The sequence below is a fragment of the Nelumbo lutea genome, chromosome 4 (assembly GCF_056320005.1).
Source record: "Nelumbo lutea isolate HS-2025 chromosome 4, American lotus-T2T, whole genome shotgun sequence".
NCBI lineage: Eukaryota > Viridiplantae > Streptophyta > Magnoliopsida > Proteales > Nelumbonaceae > Nelumbo > Nelumbo lutea.
The window spans coordinates 28,894,972-28,921,755 of record NC_142687.1 but is presented as its reverse complement, the minus strand read 5'-3'; the positions used below and the strand labels follow the sequence as shown (position 1 = coordinate 28,921,755).

Sequence of the window (26,784 nt, the reverse complement as noted above, 5' to 3'; positions counted from 1 at the left end):
CCATCCCAAGATCTAGAAATCAGATCTCAGATCGTTCAGAGAGAAGACAACAATAGTGTGATTGCGCCATCTTCTCCCTGCGTTCTCCTCCAGTTGCCGCCATAGCTAGTTTGACATCCATTGTTGTAGGAGCAATCAAGAAGCGTTCTTGACATCAGTTTTTGGTGAAAAACTGATTGGGAGTCGTGCTCACCTACCCTCTAGTGAATTCTTGGTGAAGGATTTGGTTCTTTGGAAGAACACTGCTGATTCTGCTCCACCCTGCACTGTGTCATCTTCAGTGGGAGCAGTCTTTGGATCCTTCTTTGGGCGTGAATACCTCCATTGGAAGATATTATTTCTTCGTATCAGGTATATCCCTCTCCTACTGTTTTGGTTCAGATTTGGTTCGGTTCTTGGTTCAAGATTGATCCTTGAAAAATGCAGTTTTTCTAAAATAGGGAATGTGATTCTCAGATGGGAGTGAGAGAAATTTTTGAAATTTCACCCTACCTTCCTATAGGGTTCGGCCATCCATATGATGGATCTCTCATCCCTTTAATTGGGAATAGGCCATTTCGATTCCAATTCCAAAGGATTTTGATTCCGATTCCGACTATGAACCAAACGAACCCTCACTTTTGAGTCAATTTTTAGGGCTCAAATTTGTTAGTAATGCTTTTTTCCTAGGACCATACTAGTACAATTCAGATGATTTGTGTATTCATCTCCACTTTCTGATAAATATTTCGTAATAAATTATGCAGACTTGACAAAGAAAACCCCGTTTCTATCATGCTCCAGTGCAAATTATTCAGCCAATTTCCAAAGGCTAGTAGGATGTTTAATATGTTTTCCACATAAGTGTCTAAGAAACTTTGTCTAATTAATTCTTCATTCCATCTCCTTTCTTCTTCCATGATTAGATCTTTAACCAAACTAAGATGTGAGTCTCTTGGTTTCGGTCCATGGATTTTATGACCCTGAATTTTTGGGAACCAAGGGTCTTCCCAAATTTTGGCTTTATCCCTAGAGTTTATTGTTCAACACCAACCCTACATTAAGATTTCTCTTGATGACCGCAAGCTCTACCACCCCATGATCCTTTCTTAGAGGACTTTGGATTTAAAAAAAAAAAAAAACTCCTATTTTTAAGGTATTTTGCCTTAATTACCTTGACCCACAAGTTATCTTCCCCCTTGTAAAGCCTCCATGCATGTTTACTTAAAAGAGGCAAATTGAAATAGTGGGGGTCTCCGAAGCCCGGTCCCCCACTTAATTTAGGCCATGTTCGAGAGTGCTTAAAAATAAGTGTTTATTCAAAATAAGTTCTTATTTGGGCAGTGACGACACCATTAAGCACTTATTGGTGTTTGAGAAATAAGTGCTTATTTTTTAAGCCCAAATTTCCAACTAATTTTTTAAGTGTTGATACAATAAGCACTTATTCAAATTTTTACTCCCAAAATTATCCATGGTAAATTTTTAGAATGCCAATTATATCCTTGTACAAAAACAATTTTACAACGATACTTTTATAAAAGTAATTTTATGAAAGGTACTTTTACGAAAGTAAAGTATTTTTGCAAAAGCACTTTTATAAAAATACTTTTATATGAAAGTAATTTTATAAAAGTACTTTTATGAAAGTACTTTTACGAAAGCCCTTTTACAAAAATACTTTTATGAAAGTATTTTTATCAAAGCACTTCTATAAAAGCATTTCTATCAAATGCTTTTATTCATTCACATTGAATTGAATGTTTTGAAAATTTGAAAGAAAATGAAGGACAAAAGAGTTACAATTGATTATTTAAGTGCTTATTGGAGAAAAAGACCACCAAACACCCAAGATGAAATAAATGCTTATTTTTTAAAATAAGCACTTAAAAAAGTTGAGTGTCAAATGAATAAGTACTTATTCAATAAACACTTATTTTTAACATAAGCACTCCCAAATATGGCGTTAATCCTATTGATTACCTCCCAATTGACCCAGTGGGTTTTTTTGGTTTTGTTGGAATTATTCCACCAAAATTTCCTTTGCATTTTTTATTTTTTATGTTTTGGATCTTAGCTTTTGGAATAAAAAGCAGGACATTGCATAAGATGGAATTGCAGAATATAAAGATAGTGATCTTGTATGAGATGTATCATATAACCAATTAATATCAAGCTATTACTTTAATTGATATAAAGATTGATATAACCGACCACATATAGTTTGGATAAGGCTTTAGGTGATGATAATTATGAATTTACGATGATTAATGGTTTCTTAATTGCATGCCCATTTGATACCACCTTGTGCCTTTTGATTAGAGGAATTTATATATTTTATAATTAATGTTGAACAGAAGAGAATGGCAAAACAGGATTCATGCAACTGACACCATATAATTCGGATAAGGCTTGGATGATGAGGATGATAAGTTGCTGAGAGATGAATTGTGGACTTCTAAATTCTCCTCTTTTGGTATTTATACAACAGTTTTTTTTTTTTTTTTTTTTTTTTTTTTTCTGGACTGCACAATCAGTTGACGTACATAGTTTCTCTAGCTTTGCTGGAAATTTGGACAAATTTGTCGAAACATGACTTCTGTAGAGTACTGTGTCATCAATTACCCTGTTCATAATGCCAAGTGTCCAGTCTTTGTTGTCAGAAACCTATGTTGTTGGGTCATGGGTGTGGCCTCCATTGTGCCTCTTACATAGCTAATTACTGACTTAGTCTAGTGCCCTCCATTCCTCATCTTTGAAGTAAGTGATCGATCACTTTTCATAATACTGCAATAACAATAGAAATGGGGGTATGTAGTTTATTCTGAACTTGTTCTGAAGTAATAGTGATTCATTTCTATGTTGAATTCTCTTGTTTCTTATTGGTTCTGTTCTGTTAGCTAATGAAAACAGTAAAAAGGAAATTGTGAGGTGTTTGTTTTTACGACACAGTTTTGTGTTTCGACTTTCGAGTGTGGGTTGCTAGAGAAAACTGTGGTCTCCATTGGTAATGTATGGACTCCGGATAAAGCAGTAAGATTCATTTTCGATTGAAAAACCAGAAATAGGTATTTCTGTGGGCATTATTGGAGGAGTAAACAGTCTGGTTTCCCTTGCTTGCTTGCTTGCTTGTAGAGTACTACTTCCTTGGGACCAAGAAGTTAGAGAAAGGATGTTTTCTTTTTCTTTTTTTGTGGAAATATATACACATCTCCCTTAGGCTTAGATCTTATCCAAAATGAAACAAAACGCACTAAACAGCCTACAACTTTAACGAGATTGAGAAGCATATATGGTCATTATTGACGCACATTGGTCGACCACTTTCGTACTCTACTGATTATTATAAAGCTAATTACATAATTAATGCTTAATTATTTAATAGATGATAAATTTTAATTTTAAAAGAAGAAGCACCAACTCCACAGCCCACAACCTCTGAATCCGAATCTGATGATGAGAAAATGGTGCCCCACTCCCACCAAGCTCATTGATCTGATTCTTCCATCTCCGTGGGGTGGGAGTGGGACCCATCCAGTGGGTTTGACGTTTGAGTCGTTTAACTGATTGATCCGAATCTAATCTATGTATGCAAGCAAATGCAGGCATGCTATACGCCAACACGTGGTGAGTCTGGTGACCGGTGAGTTATGACTTATGAGCCCCGCCCCACCTTAAACAGTCCCTTTCATTCTTCCCTCTTTTTGACCTTTTTCTTCTCTCTCCGCTACGTATCGGCGTTGAAACCGGATGTGAGAATGACTGCCGAAACTATGTGCCTGGGTTTTGAGATTGGTTTGGTAGCGTAATTGGAACAAGTGAGCTAAGCTGTGTGCTGCAGTCAGAGCCCCGTGTTGTTTTCGGGTTGACGAGTTTCGTTACCTATCTCCTTCTTTGGGTTTGGGAATTAGCCACGTGGCAAACCCGCAATCAAGTTGTTAGTCTGTCACCTGCGCATGGTATCTTGTTCTTATACCGTCCGAACTCCGAAATCCCAACTGCCAAAAATTACGGAGGAGTTTGAATATTTGAATCGGATTGGGTTGAGAAACGCTGTCGCTGAGTCGACAGTTGACACAAAGGGTCAAGATAGACGGAAATCTATACCGTCGCTACATCGTTTCAGCAAATAAATAGAGAGGTGATATTTCCCAAATCCTCATTCGATCTTGTTAGAAGAGATCTACGCAATTTACAAAGAGGAAGGAGTTGTCTTGTGAGGTTGAGTGGAATTCTAGTTGGTATAGAAGGGAAGAGAAATGGCAAATGAAGGAGAACAGAGTAAGGTGGCAGAGAGGGAAGAGGAGAGTAGCAAGGTGAATGTGTTGGTGGCCGTTGATGAGAGTGAATGCAGCACCTATGCCCTCTACTGGGCTCTCGACAATCTTCGCCACTGCTTTTCGGTTTCGCCCCTTACTATCTTTACTGCGCAGCCTGCTGCCGATTACAATTATCTATATGGGGTTGCCAGTAAGCTCTCTCTCTCTCTCCCTCCCTTCCAATTGTCGATTTTCTATTTGCAGAAATTGCGTACTGGTTGAACTAATTTTTCGTGTTTTGAATTAAAAAGTTTTGGGTTTGTTTTTTGTTGAATTTTTGTTCTGTTGCATTCTAAAAGGGAACTGTCTTATCCATGAGACAATATGAACAGAAAGTTTCTACATGAGAGAGGCTAATATGATTCAATATCCAATAATAAAAAAAGGCTAGGGAGGGCTCTGTAGGGATTTTAGTCAGAAAACAAAAGCTCTGCTAGTGAGAGAGATCGATTCTTTTATCTTGTTAAATGGATTTTATGTAATGGACTGATTTAAAGCATTGAAGTATCTTTTTTCCTTACCTGTTCTGTCATTTTATTTTTTTCTTTTGCAGATCCAGAGTTGATTGATTCAGTCAGGGAATGGCAACAGAAGGCAGTATCAGAAATGTTTGCAAAAGCCAAGGAAATATGTGCACGTCGTGGGGTATGGTCAATTCACCTGGGATTTTTCATTAAAAATTTGTAATTTGTACAGTGGATGACATCAGTACATTCTGTACTTCAATTTCCAATTTTTCCGTAGACGTGCAGTTGGAATGGTATTATGATACATGCATTAATTACTGTCATTGAAGTTTTAATACATTTTCTTTTATAATGTTCTGTTGCATGAAAAAGGTTGGCTCTGGTGTTGCATATAGATGTCTTCTGCTTCTGCACTTACAACATAGACTGAGATGATGAATTGACTTGGCAAAGGTTGTCATTTGAGATATTAAGGGCCAAGGAACCATCCTTTGTTGTTTTTGCAATGAAGTTCAGTAGAATATTGAAGTTTATGTTAGATATTATAGATGAGATGTTATGTTGTCTTTAGTTTGCAAGTTTTCATTTCTGATATGTTATTAGTAGAGCTACAAAGTTTCCAATACAATGTTCTATGATCTGCTTTTTTCTTTTTCTGGTGAATGAATCTCCTCTGGAAAATTAAATGGGGAACTTATAGTTAACGGCTATTAGAACCATGTATTCAAATAGTGATCGGCAATAAGTCCATATTGTTAAATTCTCTCCTTATTGATAGAAATATGATTTTAGTTCAATTCGTGTCTGATACTGTTTCCTGTTTCTGTTTAAGATTATTTCTTTTCTTTGTTTTTTTTTTTCTCTTTTTTGACATCCTCTCTGCATCAAAGCATGCATTTTAGTTACCCTATGCTCATTAAGAAGTTGGAGCATTCATTAAGAATATGCAGTGATGCTAAGGTTTGTTTTGTTACAGGTAACTGCAAAGACAATTACAGAAAACGGTGATCCTAAAGAAGCTATATGTGAAGCAGTTGAAAAGTTCAACATCGATTTACTGGTTTTAGGTAACCATGGCCGGGGAGTTATTAAGAGGTAGGTGGCCTTATTGTTTCTTTTTGACAATACAATGTGGTTCATATTCATAATTTCCTTCAACTTATGCTCTGATTGAATTATAAAATATATAATTAATTTATATTCTCCCGTTATTGTTATTGCAGTATTCTGATTTCATCTATGCATGAGGACTTGATCAGTATGCAAATTTCTATTTTGCAAGTATAATTAAGCTCCACAAGGGAAACAGAAATGTAAATTAAGACTTGAGAAATGTTTTCACCTAGATCTAGGCTTATGTCTCTCCCTGTTTAATATTTAGGAATCGATCATGCATATCCCCTTGATAAGTAATGTATAATTTTCAAGATGGAAAAAATGTTTAAAATACCATGTATCATTATGAGGTTTCTGAAAGTGGTTAAAATATGTATCGTCATGATTCAATGTGCATAGTAATATTGTGATCCACAATAAAATCATTCTTTTTTCCTTTTTGAAAAATTCTTTCAGAAGCACGAGAATGGACTTTAGAGTGCTAAGACATAGATCCTAGTCAATATGGTAGACAAATAGAAGAGAATGATTCTTGTTTCTTACTCTAAAATTTTCTTATGCCCCACTGTTTTTTCTACTCTTTCCTTCCTACCTGTACATATCTCCATATATTTCCTACTTCTTCCAATTTTTTGTTCTATTCAGATTTCATCAACTGTTTGTCTCTTTGAAGATCTTTGTGGTTACCTTCATGACTAGAATGAGAACTTAAAATTTGAGAAATTTCATTTCAATGAATAGTGAAATTTCAAATCTTGACAGTAATAAAAAATCCACAACAGATAAATGCTGAACTGAAAAATTGTTGAAGAAACTGAAAGTCTTAATTCAGTTGCCTGTTTTGTTTATCGTAGATGAAAGTCTCAATTGCCTCCCTCAGATTTCTATAAACTCAGCAAACTACATACACATCAACTGCTTATTTCAATTTTGAAAATGTAAAGATCATTGACATACAACTGATTTTAAAACTATTGTTGCATCACAGTTCCATTTCAAGTTATCTGGTACTAGAGATTCATGTAATGTCATCATCCATATAAAGATTTCATACAGGGCTGGTCTCCACCACTTACTTTTTATGCCTTCTTGTCCATTTGTTATATATGAGCAATATTTGGCTTACTTGGACATTAGTGGTGGTAATGCTCTGCAGTCCTGCTTGATTCTAGGGGTCCGTTTGGTTCACAGTTAGAATAAGAATTGGAATTGAAATCAGAATTGGCTGGAATGGATTCTCATTCCCAAGGGAGGGGGAGGGAATGACCATTCCCTCAAATGGCAGAATGCTATTCCACTAGAAGTGGGAATTGGATTCCGATTCCACCCAACCAAATGGTTGGAATTGGAATGAACCATTTTGATTCCGATACCAAACCCATATTCCCACAAACTAAAGGGACCCCTAGTTTGTTTCCTGATCAGAAGAAATCAGTTAGTGTGTGAATGTATATGCATATATGGGTATGGGTCTAGTAGGATCTAAAGACAAACTTCATCAAATACTTCTGCTAAATCAATGTTTCTTTGTTGCATAGCCTGGATGTTAAGATGATTCCTTCTTTCCTTGAAACAGGGCCCTTTTGGGGAGTGTTAGCGACTACTGTGTTCATCATGCCAAGTGCCCCATTCTTGTTGTGAGGAAACCAGCTTGAATTTGAAAGATGGCTCATTCGCATCACCAACTTAAAGATATTTTAAAGTGGTTAGTTGTTTGTTGTGGCCAATATGGTTGGAGGTTTCTTGTATTATACCTGCTCAACCCTCTGGCCTAAATCAGATCCGTAGATGTCATTGTTAGGGTTCTCTTTTGTCAAAATAAATGTACAGTTTGTTTCTCTACCTAAAAATAAAATAAAATTTGACAGTTTGTTTTGATTTTGATGAAAATTCTTTGCATTCCGTATTATTTATTTATTATGTTTACAAGGAAAATTTTAACAAGTAAAGGAGTTTTAACTTTTTTTTTTTTTTGAGTGCCAACCATAAGTACAGTGGGTTCACCTGATATTGATGAAGCTCTTGATTTGGATTTTGGAGTTTAAACCAAGAAGAGTGCCTTGGAATATGGTGCCTTCCAACACCGCCGTCAATCATGTGGGACCCAGATGGTGCCCTGAGCACCATGGATCTGGTGCATCATATGAGGGTCAATATTTGAATAAAATGTTAGAAACTAATGATTAATAATACACATGTTAATTGCTAAGCTCGCTGGAATCCAACTATCCAAGCTGTAGTCCATAGAGTTCAACCAAATTAAGAAACATGAGCTATTCTGAAGTTTTTCCTTTGCATTTTACCAAGAGAAGGAGAGAGTCACACGAAAATGGAAGAACGAAATCTTGAAAAAAGAAAACTCTAACCAGAGAGAGAGAGAGTCACGCGAAAATGGATGGGTGTGTACTGTTCCATTCCACACGCCCAGAATATATACAGAATACAGTAATGTAAGAATGAGCAATTCTATCTTAAAAGTGTAAAATATGTACAGTGTACAAAGAGATATACAAAAGAGCTAAATAAAAGAAAGTAAAACTACAAAGTTAACCCTCATCCCTCTCCACACTTTTCCTCAAACTGATGCTTAGGTAAAAGATCGCCCAGCTGAAGATTGGAAGACACATGAGGCAATGTGATGTGACCAGTAATGAGAAGACCTCAAATGAAATGGTAGTCCACTTCTATATACTTAGTCCGTTCATGGAATATTGAATTTGAAGCAATTTTGATTATACACATGTTGTCACTAAATAAAGGGATGGGAGAGGAGTGACCAATGGTCAAATCATGAAGAAGGGCTTTAAGCCAGACAAACTCACTACAAACAAAGGACATGGCACGGTATTCGGTTTCAATAGATGATTTGGAGATTATCTGTTGCTTCTTGCACTTCTAAGAGATGAGGGAATCACATAAGAAAACACACCAACCAGTGGTGGACCGTTTGGTGTTAGGGCAACCAACCCAATGAGCATCAACATAAGTAGTCAACTAAGGAGATGAGGAAGATGAGAAGAAAAGTCCATGAGATAAGGTGCCCCTAACATATCTGATAATCCGAAGCACAACAGAGAAATGAGGTTGTCGAGGAACTGATACAAACTGGCTAACTATCTACAAAGCATATGATATATCTGGTCGAGTCATAATAAGATAAATAAGGCTTCCAACAAGTTGATGATATAATGTAGCATCAGGAATGAGTTGCCCATCATCCTTATTGAGCTTAAGGTTGAGTTCCAATGGGATATCAACTTGCTTCAAGTTAGAGAGATTGGCCATCTTAATCAAATCACTAGCATATTTGTGCCAATTAACAAAATATCCTCGAGCACTTCTAGTGATCTCAAGACCAAGAAAGTAGGTCACAAGACCACGATCCTTCATTTTGAAAGATTGATTGAGAAATTGCTTCAACTGAGTGATCCCTTCAAAGTCATCACTAGTAATAAGTATATCATCAACATACACTAGTAGAAGAGTCGCTCCTTGAGGACGACGAAGAATGAAGAGGGAATAGTTTGAGGCACTCTACTAAAATCCTACTTTCAATAATAACCCCTCTAAACTTCTCAAACTAGGCTTGTGGGGCTTGTTTAAGCCCATACAAGGACTTCCTTAGTTTGCAGACTAGAGTAAAATCGTCGCAATAGCTTGGAGGAGGCTTCATATACATTGTCTCATGGAGATGCCCATGAAGAAAAGCATTCTTGACATCCATCTGATGAATAGTCCATTGTTTAATAGTAGTGATAGCAAGAATAATCCGAACAAGTCATCTTAGCCACCAGCACAATCGTCTCCTCATAGTCAATGCCATGTTCTTGTTTGTAACTTTGAGCAACAAGGCGAGATTTATATCTATCCAGTAGCTTAGAGGAGGCTTCATATACACTCTCACGAAGATGCCCATGAAGAAAGGCATTCTTGACATCCATCTGGTGAATAGTCCATTGTTTAATAGCATTGATAGCAAGAATAAACCGAACAATAGTCATCTTAGCAACTGGCACAAACGTTTCCTCATAATCAATGCTATGTTCTTGTTTGTACCTTTGAGAAACAAGGCGAGCTTTATATCTATCCAGTAGCTTACAGAGATGCCCATGAAGAAAGGCATTCTTAACATCCATCTGATGAATAGTCCATGTTTAATAGCAGTGATAGCAAGAATAAGCCAAACAGTTGTTATCTTAGCCACCAACACAAACGTCTCCTCATAGTCAATGCCATGTTCTTGTTTGTACCTTTGAGGAACAAAGCGAGCTATATATCTATCCAGACTTTTAGTATAATTCAATTTGACTGAATACACCCAACAACTGCCAATAATTGAGGCATCTTGTAGAGGAGAAACAAGCTCCCAAGTATCATTTTCCAACAGGGCCTGAATTTCCAAGTTCGTTATAGCTTTCCAATGCCCAATTGTTGCATCCTGCCGGTAAGACTTAGGGATATCTATGGAAGACAAAGTAGCAGAAAGGGAACTATGAATAGTAGAATATCCATAGCGGTCAAGAGGACAAATAACTTTGGAAGAGTGTTGTAAAGGAATGGGAGTAGGAGGTGAATGATCACTTACATGAGAAGTAGATGTGGATGGTACAAGGTCTGAGGATGTCAGAGGAACATGCATCAGGGTCGATGAAGGAGGAGGCATAGGCATTGGTGCAACCGGATACTTCCTGTGATAGATTTGAAGAGGCAAGACTGAATCACTTGCAAGAGTAAAGTTATGTAGAATAGAGAAAGATGATGCATGTAATTTAACAACATATTAAAAAAATGATAGATTCTCAAAAAAAGATAACATTTTGAGATTTACAGAGATGGTGAACTTGAGTAATAAGCTTAGTGCGCTCATGGGGAGGAAGATGTACAAGGAAAATGCAACAAAAAACATGAAGTGTAGAGTAGTTTGGAGAACAATGAAAAAGACAATAGAAATGTGATTGATTACGAAGAACTAAAGAAGGAATGATGTTAATGAGATACACAGCAGTGTTGGATGCCTCCACCCAAAAGGCAACGAGAACATGAGAGTCAAGTAAAAGGGATCTCACCATACTCAAGATGTATTGGTTCTTGCATTCAACAACTCCATTTTGTTGAGGAGTTCATGGACGAGATCTTTGAGATAGAATACCATCTTTCTATAAATAAGTTTGAAATTATCTATTTTCCCCATCAAAATATTCTCCCCCCGAGTTAGAATGTAGAATACGAATGGTGGCATTGTGTTGGGTTACTATCATGGTATGAAAGTTCTAAAAGGTGGAAAGTGCTTCTGATTTCTTTTGGAGGAAATAAATCCAAGTATATCTACTGCAATCATCAATAAATAAAACAAAGCATTTGTATCCAAGTTTATATATAACAAGAGACAACCAAACATCACTATGTATTACTTGGAAACGAACGGTATTATGCACAAATGAAGATGGAAATGGTAAAATATGACTTTTATTAAGACCACAAGTTATGCAAGATTTATCAATATTCTTAGAAACAGAAGGTAAACAACTAGAGGAAAATAGATTATCCAAGTTCTTAGCATGTGTGTGGCCAAAATGTTATGCCATAAATGCCACACATTATTACAACGATAATGTAATACATCACTAGTAGTAGAAAGAAAATAAGCTGAGGATGAAGGTCTCTTCTCGAACTCAAGAGCAAACAACCTCCCAAGCCTATTCCCCCTCCCCTTCACCTTCCCAATGCATTGAGGAATAAAGAAGGTTTTTGGGAGATGAAAGGAAGATGGTTGAGAGGTAGAAAGAAATAAATCATCACAACTAGCAATTTTTAATAACTCACCACTAGCAGTCATAATCTAGTCATTAGAAGAGTAGGGTTTAGGAGTCTGACTAGAGGAGACCTCAGTCATATGATTTGAGGCTCTAGAATCTATAATCCACATATGGCTAGGAGACGAGCAAGTGGTAGAAAACTTACCAAACAGGTCAATAGCAGAGAAGGTAGATGAAATAGCTGAGGACACAAGCTATTATATCTTATCCTCAATCAAAGTACTAGAAGGCTCCCTTTGAGTCTGAGTTGGAGGAGACAATAATATTAGATGAAGGCTCTTTAATTGCCTGAAGTGCCTTATATTGACCCTTCTTGGGAGGTTGGATGGGGCATTCAGTAATGATGTGACCCTGTTGTTTGCAGTAAGTACAAAAATTCATTTTCTTACAGTAAGAGGTGACATGTACGAACTCCTTGCACTCATAGTATTGCACCTTGGAAAAGTCTTTTTTACCCTTTGGCTTGGTAGTTAGAAAAATGTATCATGTTCATGTTCTTTCTTGCTGTCAAGGGAGGACTAAGTGTATAGTCTAGTCTCCTCCCTTAATAGTTTACCTAATATGGTGTCTAGGTCAAGCACATTTTCCCTACTAACTATGTTGGATCTTATCAACTCATAGTCGGGTCTAAGATGCATAAGAAAGTGCATAATCTTCCTTTGATCGAAATGTCTTTTCATAGTTGTCACACAACAATCGGTCATTGTGGCCCCAAGATGAATAAGTTCATATTATGTCCAAAGATTAATAAAACCAGCATAATATTCTTGTATTCTTCTCTCCCCTGAGTGTATGAGAATATGTCCATTTCAATCTGATGTTGTTTGGACATATTTGACTGTTGATACACCTTCTCAAGGTAGTTATACATCTTCTTAACAATTTTCAGGCCCCTCATAGGAATAGCCACATCGCAGTTACTAAACTTAATATCCAAAAAACTATTTGGGCATTATTGATTTTCCACTATTTCATCCCTTTAGCATTTGTAGCATCAAGAATGGTTGTGGTATCATCCAGATAGCCCCACAAACCCTTCCCTTCAATAAAAAAAAAATGAAAATGGAATTTCTAGAGAACATAGTTTGTTCCATCGAATTTCATAGATATGAGGTTACTCCTTTCAGATCCCATATTCAGCCAAGAAACCAAAGAAAGACTATAGAAAAGATGATAACAATCACCAGAAGTCAAGAGGAATACCTTGAGATGGAGATAATAATCATCGAGAATCACTAAGACCCTTAGAGTAAGAAAACGAAGTCTGGAACCTCAATTGAAAAATCAGTAGTCCAAAAAAGGAAACTGTAAGTAGTAGCCACCCAAGGAAGAGGATAAAAAAACCCTTCAAAACTTCACCAAATCAAGAGATATTTGTACAACGGATGGATTTGGTCTTGGTGACACCAGATCTGAAGTTTGGCCTTGATTTGAGATCTCCCAAAAGAGATCTAATGAAATCTCTCCTGCAGAGTTCGAACTCTATCAATACAGCAAATAGGGTTGATAAAAAATAGTCCTATACACTCCACCGGTCGAAGGGTTTAGTAGATCTCAATAGAGAGGTGAGATTACTACTCATAGAAAGTGACAAAGAAACAAAAATAAGATTAGAGAACAGCCTGTTGTGATACCATTATCAGCTCAAGATGAAGAAAAGAGACAAAAGAGCCACACCAAAATGGATGAGTGTATAATGTCTCACACGGCCAGAAAAATTACCCCTCATCCTCTCTAACCCTTCACCACAATTACTGTTACATTCACCATCATTACTGTGATTCACTAAACCCTTCACCGTGTGTGTGCTGTGGGTGTACATGTAATGCTTAAAGAGATCTACTAAACCCTTCTCTCTGGTGCGTGTGTACTGTCCCACACATGGATTATCTCTCCTGCGTGTGTTGTCCCACACGTCCAGAAAGATTATTCTCCGTGTATTACGGAACTATTCCAAAACGATATTTACCGGCTGATACGGGCCGATAAGTTGCGAATTGATACACACCACCAGCTACTCGATTTGCATTCACCTCTGCTTCCCTCAATCAATGACATTGGTCCACAAACTCAATCTTACGGTTCAGATCATTTAATCTTCTAAACATATGCAGTTTATCAATAACAACTTGTCCTTTTCACTTGGGCATTCTGGATACACTATTATCCAAGTTGTATATCAATCCAATAGCTAAATAGGACGAGTTCAAACATCCCTGCCGTGTATTGTAAACATCGTTGTGGGGGCAATCTTGTGGGGGGGCCTGATTTGGTCTCAAACAGGACGTGGTAATAGAATCCACGTGATGGTGTGGCCGTGGGATGTCGGAGTTTCACTGTTGACTAGTCGTTTTGAAATTCCACCAACCATTTTTGTCTGCAAAATATCTTGGTTACCCAAATGAAGAACACGAAGACTCCTTCGCGCTTCCGCCAGAATCAGCTAACAAAAGAGCATCATTGTTGGATGTGTGAGGTTCGAAAACATGGACATGACGGAGGAAGAGTTGGCGTGTAGGAAGAAGGTGATGATCGCCATTGATGAAAGCGAGTGTAGTCACTACGCGCTCAAGTGGGTACTCGACAATCTTCATGATTCTCTCTCCACGTCGTCGCTCATCATCTTCACAGCTCAGTCAATAACTGATTTTTCTTACCTCCCTGCCGCATCGCCCGGTTCTGCTCGCATGTTCTGTCCTCCTTCTACCAGTTATGATTCGGCGGTACCCCTTTTTTGTATCTATGCTTTCGGGGAGGGGATTTTTTTTTTGGGGTGTGATAAGAGGGGATCTAATTTTGATTTTTGAAGTTAACTCTGCTATTAACCGACTTCCATGTGTTCTTGAGTCTGTTCCCTGTTAATAAACCTCTTACATGAGCTACAGTTACTTGTGTGTAACTCATTTAACCGACTTCTTTGTAATGTTTTGTTGTTCTCTTTCTTCTTTAGAAGACATGGTCTGTCCCTTGTTAATAAACCTATTTCTTTATATTCCTGTTCTCTTTCTTCTTTAGAACATGATCTGTTCTCTGTTAATAAACCTCTTACACGAGTTACTTGTGTGTAACTCATTTAGTAATAAAGCCATTTACTGCTTCTACTGAGAGTCATGAGAAAGTAATGAAGTTAGGATTTTCTACCTGAAATTTGGCCCTTAAATGGCCCTATGGTCAAGTTTTTCCTACGTTTTTTAATCTTAATTTTGTTGTGGAAAGAGAGGAATTGATTGCGTTTAATTTCTGTTCAATTTATAATGATAATAAGCCGATACAGCCAACGGGTCTCATGTGATTTGATGGATCTAGAACCATTGGGATTTCACTATTGTTATTCATTACTTGTAGATTTTCCATGTTACACAGATACAGAATTGATTAAATCCGTCCAAGAACATCAAAAGAAGGTTGCTTTGGCTCTCTTGGAAAAGGCTAAAGGCATCTGTGCTAACCAAGGGGTATGGTAACTTAGTTCCTTTGCCCCAATTTTAGTTGGTGACATTTATGGCTTATCTACTTCATTTTTAGAATATAAATGTCAATGGGTGAAATAAATGCATTTAGTGAGTAAACTTAGTGCAGGAAGAACATCAAAATGCACAATATCCTTGGGACAGAAGTTGGTGATTGAAGGATAATGATCTTGCTTTATCTTACTACAGGTACTTGCAGAGACAACTACAGAAGTTGGTGATCCTAAAGAGGCCATATGTCATGCCGTGGAAAATCTCAACATCGATCTACTTATTTTAGGAAGCCATGGACGGGGAGCTCTCAAAAGGTCAGTTGATTTCCTTTAAGTCATTATTTTCTACCAACGGTTTCATTTCATTCTAAATTACTGGGATTTTTGTGTTCTGCCCCCATGGTGTAATGTGCTAATATAATTTCCCCTCGTGATCTTTTGCAATATCCACTTGCATTATCTAGATTCCTTTCAAGTCTCCTCTCATCTTGATAGATCATGAATGTCATTGAGATTGTTATTATTCAAACTGTCTCTGGTTGCATAGGATAATGTTAATACCAATATGATTATGGAAATCTATTTTACCCTTTTATGCTTTCACCTCAGTGTATGAACATGTGTAGTTGCATATTATTAATTGGTCAGAAGTAGTGAGAAAAGGTAAAATAACACTATTATAGAAGAGAAGGATGTTCATTTTAATATTGATCAGAACAATAGAGTAGGTTCTTACCAAATTTCTGGCACCCCTACCTAAGGGGAAAATGATCTTCTTGAGACTATTAGCATTTCACCATTACTTGATCAGAATTTGGTTCAATGTCTTCAGTTTGGGGGACAGGTAAAGCAGAGGTTGCTGTTTAGAAGGTTCAGGGGTAAGAATGGGTTCTGAACCTAGCTCTGTGGTAATGACATTTTATCTAGCTCTGATGGTAAAAAATGCTAGGGGTTAGATCCATATCCAGCCCACCCCTCCCAAGGCCCTGGATAACCAATGTTGGGTAATGGCAAGCATATATACTTTTATGTGAATGTTCAGTTCTATTTTATACTTCAGATAACTGATGAGTATGTCAAGCTCGATGCGAATAACACCTTACGTTAAGAAAAAATAGTCCTTATTTTTTATTTTTAGACTTTTTAATGGACGACCTCTAAACAATAGAAAATTATGAAAGATGGATGCACAAATGCATGAAATAATAGCATATAAATGTTTGTTGTAAGAATACACTAATATCATATTTATACATTTGAATTACAACATTGGAAGTGCTTCGTTGATATTTCACTACCCATATGCTATTTATTTACTTTTTTTTTTTATATTTAGGGGCTGTTTAGTAACAGCTAATTGACAATTCTTTTTCTTCCAGTGAATAAGTTACTAAGGATGTTGTGAGTCCTTGATGGCTGAATTTGGGATAATTAGGCCAGGATACCTTAAAATAATTTGTTATTTAATTATTTTATCAAATAAAAGACAAAAGTAATAAGTTGTTCACTTCAGCTATTATCAAATAGCCCCTTGGCTTCAAAAACAAGATATAAAACATGATTTCAGCATATTACATGGGATACAAGTACCTACTTTCTCCATGTCTGGGATTTTAGGAAATGAAGAGTCATATTTCTCTTTCCCATATCTGTTCCACGTTTGTATCTGTATCTGAGCCTCATCAAACTAGGGTAGATTCAACTTTAACTCAGAATTAAATGGAGAAATCAAAAGGAATGTATTGAATTCCCAGTTTTGTTCACCTCAAAAATGCTACGTTAAAGTCACTCTCTAAGTCGTGTATTTTTTGTTCTCTGGGGTCTGGAAACAAAGCAACTGCATATTTGGTATCTAAGTTTTCTTGTTGTGACAAATGGTGTTCTGAATATGGATCTTAGTTACACATGACCGAAGTAAAACATATTTGGTATCTGGGCCTCATCAACCTATCATATCAAGGCTTTATCTTTGTCACAGAGACCTTTTCATTCATTCTGTTCCCAACAATTATATTCAATATCCATTTCACCTCATAGGCAAATGCTAGCAGCAAATAATTCGTTCTTCTGGTTCATCATGTGCTTTCAATTTTAGATATTATAATGAGAAAATATTTTTGTAGTATTTTATCAATCAATGGAAAGATAAATCAGGTGATTGTCTGAAGTATAGTTGTTCTTTTGTACAATAGTTCATTTCTAATATGAATTTATTGAAACAGGGCAGTCCTAGGGAGTGTGAGCAACTATTGTGTTCATAATTCTAAATGCCCGGTTCTTGTAGTGAAGAAGCAAGGGAAGAAAGTTTGATTCCATTACCCACTTAAAATGGTTTGGTAAAAATATCTATAGTCCCTGTGCATATGTTGTTTAATGTAATTGACATTGGAATAAATCTAAAGAAAAAGACAGAAGCTAAGACTTTATGAATGGAGTAAGTGAAGTCCATTTGAATTTGACTGTTCAATATTTTTTGTTTCTTTTGTTAATTCTGATTTTTTTTTCTTCAATGCTTTGAAGGTCATCTACCAATCCACAGATCGCCATAGGGTAAGTGCTATGCAATTATTATTATTATTTTTTTTTGGAAATTAGCCCGTAGGCTTCATCCATTCACCAAGTAAAACAGGATACATCAAGAGGGGTAATCACAAGATAATAAAGTCATGATAAAGCTTCGGGGAGAATCCACCCAGCTCAAACTAGAAGTACAACCCAAAGAGCGTTGAGCTAGGCTGTGAGCAATAGTGGTACCCACCCTGTTTACATGAGAGATTGAGGAGCAAAATGATTGTAGGAGGGCTCTGCACTCAGTCGGCACCTGGTGGATGCACCAAGGAGGAGAGAGAGATCTTTCCAATTGGATGCATCTAATAGGTGATTCTCGTATTAACTAAATAATGCTCAATAGTCTTCACTGTAAATTATTTGTTTTTGGCTTGCAAAACAGGATACGAATGTTATACCACTTTTACAACAAAACAAGGATATCAATACTTGACTTTTAAATTTTAATTTTCTATAAAAATTAATTTAGCCCAAGTACATTAGCTCCAGAGTGCACATATAATATGTATAGGGATACTATGTTTAGTTTAGATGAGAGTTCTTGTATTACATGCCTCCCGACAACCTAAGCTCATTTGGATTGATATGTGCTCATCATAATAATGCATTAATATATACTATTCCTTTTTACCATTAGTTTTCTTCAATATCCATTTTGATGTTTTAGACTAATTTTAGGAGTAACTAATACATTCTATTGATACTGCCTTGGTTTTAAAAACGGAACTGCTTTGACTAGCGATGGCAATTGGGTGGGTTGGGTTGGATTGGGTTTGGTTTGGGTTGAGCTTCAATCCAATCCATCTAACCCGCCAATTCATTAATGACCCAGTTATATAAAATTAAATGGGTTGGGTTAACCTAAATTCGCTTTAACCCAATCCAACGTCCCCAAGCCTATTAATCTTATATTTATGTACTTAAGATACAAAACTAACTCCTTGACAAATAAGTTGGTCATAGCTTGGTGGTAGTAGTAGTTGCTATTTACACAAGTGGTGAAGATTTAAATCACATTACATGCATGTTATTTTTATAAGTGGCGAAGCCATTTGATTATGTCCGAGTTTCGGGTTTGATCGAACCACTTAGGTTCAAACCAGTCAAACCAACTTGAACTATCTAATTGGATTATTTTCGAGTTAATCATATCAAGAGTGGTTGAACCATTTAGATCTGGATCAGTCCAGTCGGATCAGGTCAAATCGGTTCAGTCAATGGTGGATTGGCTTGGACTGGTTCATATCTACGCATTTCTTTCTCCAAATGCACCAAAAAAGAAAAACACATCTTCCCAAATAGTCTTTGTTTTCCTACTTAAACCTACTGGCCTCCAGCCATGGAGAAAGTATTCTAATGATTCCAGAAAGCATCCCCTCCAACCAAAAGTGTCAAGAACTCTGCCCAAACGTAAGAAAAAAGCAGACAATGTAATAATAAATGGTTTACAAACTCTACCTGAGAAGTACAAAAGATGCATTGGACATTGTTGATAACCATTCTCCTTCTCAATAAAAAAAAAAAAAATGCTTGACCAAGCAGCAGCCTGACTTATCCCAATTCCAGCACCTTCTATCCGACTGCCCCACCTGAGGCTTGACTATCATGGTTTGAAGCCCATAATTGATTCAAGATACAAAAGAGTGCTCTCATATATAAGCGTGTTTGTGCCTTACTAAAAGAAATTCATTTCCATATATAGGTGGAACATGGTTAGAGGTGCATGACCAACTAAAAGATCTTCCAATCAACAACCCAATTCAACCATTTGAAATAGCATGCTTAGTTCATTACCTTTGTTCAACATCCACTGTCAAAGTTCTTTCAACTTTTTAAAAATTCCTAGTAGAATCTTGTTAAAGATTGATGGGGGAAGTAGTGTCAAGGAAAACTTTAATCCATTCCTTCATATCAAGTCCAGAAAACCATTTTGTACAGGTACAGAAGATGATCAGCATCACAATACAAGAAATCATACACGATCCCAATCTGTATTCTGTGAACTGCTCTTGGTTCCCACCACGGACACTAAAATCAAGCATTGTTGCGCCTCAAAAGAATATTTTCAACATGTAATCAACATCACAACAATTGTGATCATATGCCTTCATATATGTTTTGTGAACTGCTCTCCAGGTCCCACTATGAGATATAAAATTAAGCATCAAATTGCAGCTAGGCACTACCAAGAACAATTATGGTTCCACATAATCTAAGCAATTGCGATCAACATCACAGCAATTGTGATCATATGCCTTCTTCATATATGTTTTGTGAACTGCTCTCCAGGTCCCACTGTGAGAAATAAAATTAAGCATCAAATTGCAATTAGGCACCACTAAGAACCATTATGGTTCCACATTCTCTATAAGAAGGACATTATACAACCCATTACCTTATAGAGTTTGGATGTCAATTCCTTGGCTAGTTTCTAGATACAAATAAGCAGTGTCATGGGTTAAACATGTATTCTCTTTCTCCCTCTCTTGTATTTTTAGCCATTTCCATCATTGATAACAATAACATTCTTATTTAATATGATGAAAACATAATGTTAAGGACATGCCTAACTTTTCTGCAATTTTCTATATTTTATTTATCTATTTTTATATTTTACTATTTAATTTATGACATCATGGGTAGATCCATTTGACCCAGATGATTGAACCACTGACCCACCACCTAGTAAAAAAAAATAATTCTATTACTGGGTTGTTTTAAAAACATTACGAATTTGTGGAAAAAATCCATTACCCAATGTTGGTCCACGGAGCCTTGAGAGGGGTGGATTGGATATGGAACTAACCTTATCCATTTTTCCTGCAAAGTTTCTGCTCTCAGACATGAACCCGCATTTTCACGAAATTTTGCATAAGTTACAAGTACTCCTTTCAACGATGGAATTAGCACAAAATTCACCCACTAGCTTCATAAAATCATTTATGATTATAAATCAACAACACTTGCAAAAGCTTCTATACTAAATTTCCAGTCTAGCACTTTCTCACCACAAGGATTAGTAAGGAAGTTCATTTCTATCATAAACCTTGCCTAGGCCATCAACAAGCTCCAAGGGTGTTATATCAACATCTTCATATCTTGCTTAGACATACATATATGCACACACAAAAACGTCTCATAAATATATCTGAAAAAAATCATTAATAAGAAAAAGAGACTCTGTATGAAGATAGTTCAAGATAACAATGAATCTGAACAAGTAAAAGTTAATTTCCCAAAATATACATTTGGCAATATTACTATTTAATGAGCAAGCCAAGCCACACATAAGGAGTTTATAATAAAAATGCACACATATTAGTTACCTCATGCTCCAAACTAAGAGACGGCTTCCTATCTACTCGATCCGATTTGTTTGCCTACAAACAGGAAGTAGAAATAATTAATCATGTTCTTCAAATCACATAACATAGAAAACTTGGAGTTACAATTTCTTTGTACTTACAAGAATAAGCATCGAGTTTTCCTTTGATGGTACACTCCCCAAGATTTATATGACTAAGGAAATCATTTATGCTGAACAAAGAAATGATTGCTTATTAGAGAAGTGTATTCCAAGAACTTCATGTTTGAGCCAAAGTTCAAAATTGTTATACTGATCTGAATTTCGTTCATCTCTTAACAAAAGCTGACGATTCAACATGCAATAAGCATTATTTTAGAAATTCTGCTAGGAAAAGAAGTTAACGGCCATGAACACCGACAAGTTGCAATGGTTGAAGCGAAGATCATATGCTGAAGGTTCAATGTATTTAAAATACAAAGTGAATAGGAAGTGAACATTTCATACCCTTTAGACACCACAATGTTTTGGCTACCAGTCTTTCTTAGACGATTATATGGGCCTATACCTCTTCAATGCATCCGAATATTTATTATCACGGTAAATCACAGGACCTCCCTCTACCTTAATTGGGCGATTTGACACACTATTTTCTGTTAGACTTAACTATACTGTATTGACATACAAGGTGGAACCCCCTGAAGGTGTTAACAGTAGGTAATTACCAAATTACCCATACCATTTTTATGCTGTTTAAAGCAAAACTCGAGAGAGGGCGAGTTGGTGGTGCAGTGGTGATGGAGAGATGGTAGAAGAGAATATTAGGATGGAATGGGTAGAAATGAAAAATGACAATAAAAAGCTGGTGGTGTGGGTGAAGGCAGAGGTAGTAGTGGAGGTGGATGAACTCGTTGTGGTGGAGAAGGTACAAATGAAAATCGTGGCAAAGAAGGTAGGGAGGGGTGAAGATGAGATAAGAAAAAGGTAGTGATGCATCGTGCATGAACAATGGTGATGGCAGGTGGCAGGTGGCAATAGAGCAATGGTAGTGGATGAACTCTTGGTACATCATTTAGATGGCTGAGATAAATCAACTCATCTTAGGAGTTGATTGCTGTGAACTTGTTGCATTGTTGAGTTGGTATATTATATTATATAGCTCAAAAAAATTAATAGACCAACTACTCTTATGAGGCCGTTTTGATTGCTGAGATTGGATGAGGTGATGAATGCAGTGTATTTGCATACATAATATATTTCTTCTGACAAACCCTTTTCATTCATTTTTTATTTTGGGAAAAGTACTCTGCAGTTCGCTGCTATAAATATATCAAGCACCAGGCAGTGGTGGTTCGGAATGGAGCAGACATGTCGATGTCGACCTTCTACAGTTGTAGCTTCGAAGGCTACCAGGATACCTTATACACCCATTCCCTCAGGCAGTTCTACAGGGAATGTGATATATATGGAACTGTGGACTTCATATTCGGAAATGCTGCCACTGTTTTCCAAGACTGCAACATATATGCTCGGCTGCCGATGCAAGGCCAATTCAATGCTCTCACGGCCCAAGGCAGAACAGACCCAAATCAGAACACCGGAATTTCCATTCACAACTGTAAAATTATGGCAGCTCCAGACTTGGCTTCTAGCAATGGCACCACAAGATCTTATCTGGGGTAGCCATGGAAAGAATACTCTAGGACTGTGTTTATGCAATCTTCCATTGATAGTTTTATAGATCCCACTGGTTGGAGAGAATGGTCTGGTGACTTTGCACTGAGCACGCTCTACTACGCAGAATATAACAGTACAGGACCCGGAGCAGTGACAACAGATAGAGTTACTTGGCCCGGTTACCATGAGATAGATGACACAGATGCAGCCGATTTCACTGTCTCTAATTTTTTGGTAGGTGACTATTGGTTACCTGCCACAGAAGTGCCTTATAGTGGAGGCTTGCTGTGAAAAACACTCTGAGTCTGAGATGGGTTTTACTTCTATTGTTCATCCTTTTTGCCTCTTGTTTTGTATCGATCGTTTTAGTTAATTAAACAGAGATGCTAATCCTTCAATTCATAATAGCTGAATGAAGAATACGTTCTAATGTTTTAATGATCTTTTAAAGCCTTAACCACTAATTAAGCACAAGAGTTCATAACCCTATGCCTTATCTTGATTGCTGATGGCTGGGGAAGGGATTGCTCACTGGTGACCTATGCTCACACGGACACACCTGTCGAATTTGTCTTAATGGAGAAAATTTATAGTGGCTAGCTAGCTAGGGTTCCCATGGAGTAACTAGTTCGAGGGTGCTCTTATCAAATGTGTTGTCTGGATTCTCAACATGGATAAATGAACATTCAAAATTGAAATTGCATTCTCAACTCATTGCACCGTGGAGCTTCATAAGAAATATATTTGTGGGGAGACTTGCTCCAATGAGCTTCCATATGGTCTCCTTTCTTCCTATATTAATCATTGATAAATGCATAGTCATAGCACTAATTGCTTATGGTTCCACCCAGAACTAGTATTCAATTCCCCAATTCACTGAGCTCAAGATAAATTCCTCCTTAAGACCTCAACTTCTAGTTTCTTGATTTATGATTGTTTATGTAACTTATTGCTTTTAAATTTATGTTAGCATTGTTTTTCACAGGGATAGGGATGCAAATTGGAAGTTTCAGATGTCCATAGATAGTGAACTCCAAGGGAGCACAGCAAGCAGTCCTTGTGATAGGACAGCGAGTACTGGGGCAAATAATGTTGCCGAAGGAAGAGATCCACTTCCTCTTTTTCCCATGGCTCCAGCTGTGCAGGTTCAGAATCCAGTACCCTGGAGTCAGAGTAGTGATCAGCAGACAAGAGTGATCAGGGTGGTGCCTCACAATCGTAGATCTGCAACTGAGTCAGCAGCGCGGATTTTCCAGTCCATACAAAAAAGAGAGGCAAAAATATGATTCAGAGACGCATCCTGTTCTTCAATCTCAAACAAAGGGGAAGCAGCGGACGAAAGAGGAAGAAAGCAGCGGCTAATGCTTGGGTTTTGGGTTGAATAACGACAGGGGTAATTTTGATATTGCAAAATGGACCGAAAATAATAAAGGGTAAAATGGTAAAATAATGATATCCGTTAGTGTAGTTACTGTTATCTTACTGAGATGGTGAGTTTTTGACCTTTTTAAAAGTTGTGGTGGGTTTAAGAGATTTCAGAAAAACTGACGGTGGGTTTCGGACAATTTACCATGTTTTAAAAACCTATCATGAGGTTGAATCATTTTCGGGAAAAATATGGACAGGTCTAATGCAGATTTCTGATTTTCACTACAGAGGTAAAAACATTCAAAATGTCAACAATCTACATTCTATGCACCAACGCCCGCCAATAAATTAGCATAAATTTTGAGTTGGCACCTACCCTAACAGTATTTTGAACCTACAAATTCTCACCTTAGGCTGAACTGTCTTTTTCCCAATCATTTTTGCTTCGGGTCATTTATCATTGGTTCAATCGCCTAGGTCAAATAGGTCAAACTGTGCCATGTTGGTGAATGTGTGTATATATCTAAGTGTGTATAAATATGTGTTTTATCAATAATAAATTATAATCATTTTTGAAATATAATATATATTATTTTATGTTTAATTATATTTTTAATTTAGTTTTCAAAGTTTTATTTGTAAACAAAAATTACTATTTGAGGTTCAAAAGGCATTTCTTTTGGTGAAAATGGCAGGACACCTTGTGGCACATAGATCTCCAAAAGTTACCCAAAATAATAAAAAAATATCACCTCAATCATACATTGAAGTGTAAAGTTATGGCCTCCAGAAATTTGCACATACATTGAATATACAATCCACAATTTTTTACTAGGTGAATATTTTTTTACTAAATGGCGGGATTTAGCAGAATTTGACCCAAAATCAAGGGACGAGTGATGATTCAAACGGTCCAATCGATTGGGTTAATGGTGGCTATTATGGTGTAGAACTATTCATAGGCCAAAATTGGCCCAACCATCGGCCCTAGATCTTGAGCCCGAGTCCTATCCTATATAAAACACATAGCCCGATTTGGGTAGATATTTTATAATATACTATTTATATATTATTAATAATATATTATATATTATATGATACTTTATATATAATATAATATAATATATAGAATATTATATAGTTCATTGTACACTAATAATATTATATAATATATATTATATCTTTTGTTATTTATATACTATTATCAAGGCGGGCTTGGGCTGGGTTGGGCTTATTTGGAAAAGCCTGAGCCTGGCCTGAAAAATAGTTGGATTTGATGTTTAAAGCTTAAACCCGAGTTCGTGGGCTTAAAAATTTGTCCAAACTTGACAAAAAACAAGTTAGGTCTAGCCAGTCCATCAGGCTACCTGGCCCATAAACAGGTCTAATATCTCGTTCCCCTGGCTAAATTGCTATCATGGTAACTTATACTAATGGTCACGTGGGCAACCAGAATGTTTAATAAAGGACATTTTTATTACTTTTACCAGCCGCTATGGTCAAGAAAGGATTGAAACCTGCCTCCAAGCCTGCCAAAGGATTGAATCTATCCATCCATTTAATTTGTTCCAAAATCTATCTACAATAGATCCATCCCATTGTAAAATTATTATTTTTACACCAAAAATAGAGGGACCCATTGGTTAATCAGTCTACACATCCATGGCACTTGTGCTATACATTGGTTTATTTTTGAAAAATTTCCCCTTTACTCTCCCTTTTACAAGTTCATATTGACTGCATCCTAACAAATGATAGTGCCTTGCCGCTTGTTCTATGGTACATGAATTTCTCATATATTAGGATTGAATAAATTCAAATAAAGCAAAATTAAAACTTGGTTAGTTATTCAATAGAGATTTTAGTATAATTTTAATACTTTTTCATATAAAAATTTCATTATTTTAGGAGAGTGTTCAAAATGGATTGTTGTGACAAAAGAAAACAACCTAGCTATAAAAGTGAGCCTTTCCTCTCTTCCTCTCTCAAATGTCACTAATTCCCACACAACCACTGAGCCACACAGTGAGTTATTAATTCTAGCTACTAGAAATATCTTCTCTTTGGCCATGGATATCACTAGCTAGTGTTGGATATAGATGGTAATGAGCTTCAAGCAGGACAACCCTATTACATTGTCTCAGCCACTTGAGGTGGTGAAGGCGGTGTGTCACTTGACAGAAGGGAGAGGTCTCGCTCTTCAGCTGTGAGGTAGCATAGTTCCGAAGTGAACTTTGGCACGCCTGTATCTTTCTCTTCGGCATCAGCTTCAATGGAAGGTAGAGTTGTTTCATTTCCCAAAGAAATAGCTATTGGGAGGATGCTTCATGGAGTGGGAATCTCATCATCATCTGGGGTAAGAACTATCCATGAGTCGATGGACGTGAACATCAGATTCTCGGCAATGCCTATAGTTTGGCAGGTCCAAGAATCACAAAGGTCATCAACCCCAAGCAAAAGACGCTATGTTACAATCGGTGGACAACCAAGACACCCTGGTTCCTCAACTATGAGAAATTGGTTCAAGATAGAGTAGATCAGCAGCTCCAACCCAGAGTATCGCATTGCATATTGCCCTAGCGTGTGTGAGTCATGCCAAGTTGTGTGTGGGAACGTGGGCATATGAACAAAGAGTGGGAGAAGGTGGCTTTCCGTGTCTCAACATAGAGAGCTCCCATTTGTGTTTGTCAAGGCCAGACGTAACTAA

At 36.9% G+C, this 26,784-nt stretch overlaps 2 protein-coding genes, 1 long non-coding RNA gene and 2 pseudogenes across 4 annotated transcripts; 4 read left to right on the top strand and 1 right to left on the bottom strand.

The window, feature by feature from the left end:
* Positions 1–3,690: 3,690 nt before the first annotated feature.
* On the top strand, positions 3,691–7,771 carry LOC148854861 (uncharacterized). Its single transcript, XM_088941951.1, has 4 exons — positions 3,691–4,449; positions 4,852–4,943; positions 5,742–5,860; positions 7,458–7,771. The coding sequence occupies exons 1-4, from the start codon at positions 4,239–4,241 to the stop codon at positions 7,534–7,536; spliced, it is 501 nt and encodes a 166-aa protein (XP_088798077.1). The 5' UTR covers positions 3,691–4,238; the 3' UTR covers positions 7,537–7,771.
* Positions 7,772–8,226: 455 nt separating this feature from the next.
* On the bottom strand, positions 8,227–13,319 carry LOC148854860 (uncharacterized). The gene is made up of 3 exons (XR_016094801.1): positions 12,901–13,319; positions 10,467–10,569; positions 8,227–10,342 (listed from the first exon to the last, which is right to left on the bottom strand). It is a non-coding gene; the product is annotated as an uncharacterized LOC148854860 (long non-coding RNA).
* Positions 13,320–13,695: 376 nt separating this feature from the next.
* On the top strand, positions 13,696–17,627 carry LOC148854859 (uncharacterized). Of its 2 annotated transcripts, none has more exons than XM_088941640.1 (4): positions 13,696–14,406; positions 15,061–15,152; positions 15,357–15,475; positions 17,383–17,627. In XM_088941640.1, the coding sequence occupies exons 1-4, from the start codon at positions 14,184–14,186 to the stop codon at positions 17,468–17,470; spliced, it is 522 nt and encodes a 173-aa protein (XP_088797766.1). In that variant the 5' UTR covers positions 13,696–14,183; the 3' UTR covers positions 17,471–17,627. The 2 variants fall into 2 exon arrangements, with proteins under 2 accessions (XP_088797766.1, XP_088797767.1); XM_088941641.1 differs by having other exon boundaries at positions 13,863–14,406; positions 17,388–17,627.
* Positions 17,628–21,837: 4,210 nt separating this feature from the next.
* Positions 21,838–23,109, top strand: LOC148854858 (putative pectinesterase/pectinesterase inhibitor 41 pseudogene; annotated as a pseudogene).
* Positions 23,110–23,217: 108 nt separating this feature from the next.
* On the top strand, positions 23,218–26,784 carry LOC148854857 (kunitz trypsin inhibitor 5-like; annotated as a pseudogene).